The sequence below is a fragment of the Cebus imitator genome, unplaced genomic scaffold (assembly GCF_001604975.1).
Source record: "Cebus imitator isolate Cc_AM_T3 unplaced genomic scaffold, Cebus_imitator-1.0 Scaffold118, whole genome shotgun sequence".
NCBI classification, from domain to species: Eukaryota; Metazoa; Chordata; class Mammalia; order Primates; family Cebidae; genus Cebus; species Cebus imitator.
In genome coordinates, this window is record NW_016107433.1 from 2,559,011 (window position 1) to 2,560,660 (window position 1,650).

A 1,650-nucleotide genomic window follows, 5' to 3' on the forward strand; every position below is an offset into this window, starting at 1 on the left:
TTTTGAGACAGAGTCTGTCTCTCGTGTGATCCCGGCTCACTGCAACCTCTGACTCCCTGGTTCACGCAATTCTCCTGCATCAGCCTCCCGAGTAGCTGGGATTACAGGAACACACCACTACGCCCAGCTAATTTTTTGTATTTTTAGTAGAGACGGGGTTTCAATGTGTTGGCCAGGATGATCTCGATCTCCTGACCTCATGATCCACCTGCCTCGGCCTACCAAAGTGCTGGCATTACAGGCGTGAGCCACCGTGCCTGGTGTTTCTTACATATTTTTAATAAAATAAACATTATTATGAAACAGCTGTTCTAGCTCCAAATAAAGGATTATCAGTGTTTTTATTGGTTTAATATATTTCTTTAGTGATAATATTTTGATCATGTTAAATATACCTATTAAAGAACATGGTAACGGATTTGTTTGTTTAGGTTTTCCCTTATGTTCTTTAGAAGGATTTAAATTTCTCAGATAGGTCCTAGGTATTTTATCTCTCTGTGCTATTTTAAGGAGATCTAGGTTGTGTATATGAAACGTTACTGTATTGTTCCTACTGTAGACGTTGTTAATTTTGTCAGTAGGGGGCGCATTGTTACCTGTGTCTGACCTTGCTCCTCTGGTGCTCTCTCCTTTAGCTTCTGGAGAGAAAAGACCCTTGTAACTTTCCTACTGATTCTGGGCATAGGTTTACCCCTAAGCTGCCCAGACAGAAAACCTCAGGGAGTATTTTTCCAGTCAGACTTTGTTTTGCTTACATGTGCCACCCTCATGATTTAATCTTCAGCAAGAAGACAGTTTTGTGGTGGGCACAGCCGAGGGCACAGTCTTCCATTTTCAGCTGGTCCCTGTGACATCTAACAGCAGTGAGAAGCAGTGGGTTCGGACCAAACCATTCCAGCATCACACTCATGACGTGCGCACTGTGGCCCACAGCCCAACATCGCTGATATCCGGAGGTGGGTTCTTCTCCCAGCAAGGCTGCTGCTTTACCCCTCCTGGCTCTCGCTGTTCTCATGTAGGATAACTTCTAATTCTGTACACCTTCTCCTCCTCATTCCTAGGCACCGACACCCACTTAGTCATTCGTCCTCTCATGGAGAAGGTGGAGGTAAAGAATTATGATGCCGCTCTCCGAAAAATCACCTTTCCCCACGTAAGTTTCCATTCCGAGCCCCTGCCAACCCCTCATCTCCCCATCTCTGTGTCCCACAGGGCTCTGAACACAGCTCACGCTCGGCAAATTTGTAGGAATTTTTTTTTTCCCCCGAGAGTTTCACTCCCCAGGCTGGAGTACACTGGGTCCGTCTTGGCTCACCACAACCTCCACCTCCCAGGTTCAAGTGATTCTCCTGCCTCAGCTTCCTGCATAGCTAGGATTACAAGCATGCACCACTACACCCAGCTAATTTCGTATTTTTAGTAGAGACGGGGTTTCTCCATGTTGGTCGGGTTGGTCTTGAACTCCCAATCTCAGGTGATCTGCCCACCTCAGCCTCCCAAAGTGCTGAAATTACAGGCGTGAGCCACCGCACCTGCTTCTACAGTAGCTTCTTTTTTTTTTTTTTTTTTTTTTTTTTTTGAGACAGAGTTTCGCTCTTGTTACCCAGGCTGGAGTGCAATGGCGCGATCTTGGCTCACCGCAACCTCCGC

General features: G+C 46.4%; 1 protein-coding gene across 1 annotated transcript in view; it reads left to right on the forward strand.

Annotated features, from left to right (window-relative positions):
* Nucleotides 1–1,650, forward strand: part of UTP4 (UTP4 small subunit processome component) — a 47,080-nt gene that overhangs the window by 27,942 nt on the left and 17,488 nt on the right. The window contains exons 7-8 of the mRNA XM_017539224.2: nucleotides 785–956; nucleotides 1,062–1,153. Of these exons, the coding sequence (XP_017394713.1) occupies nucleotides 785–956; nucleotides 1,062–1,153 (264 nt within the window). The remainder of the gene's footprint in view (nucleotides 1–784; nucleotides 957–1,061; nucleotides 1,154–1,650) is intronic.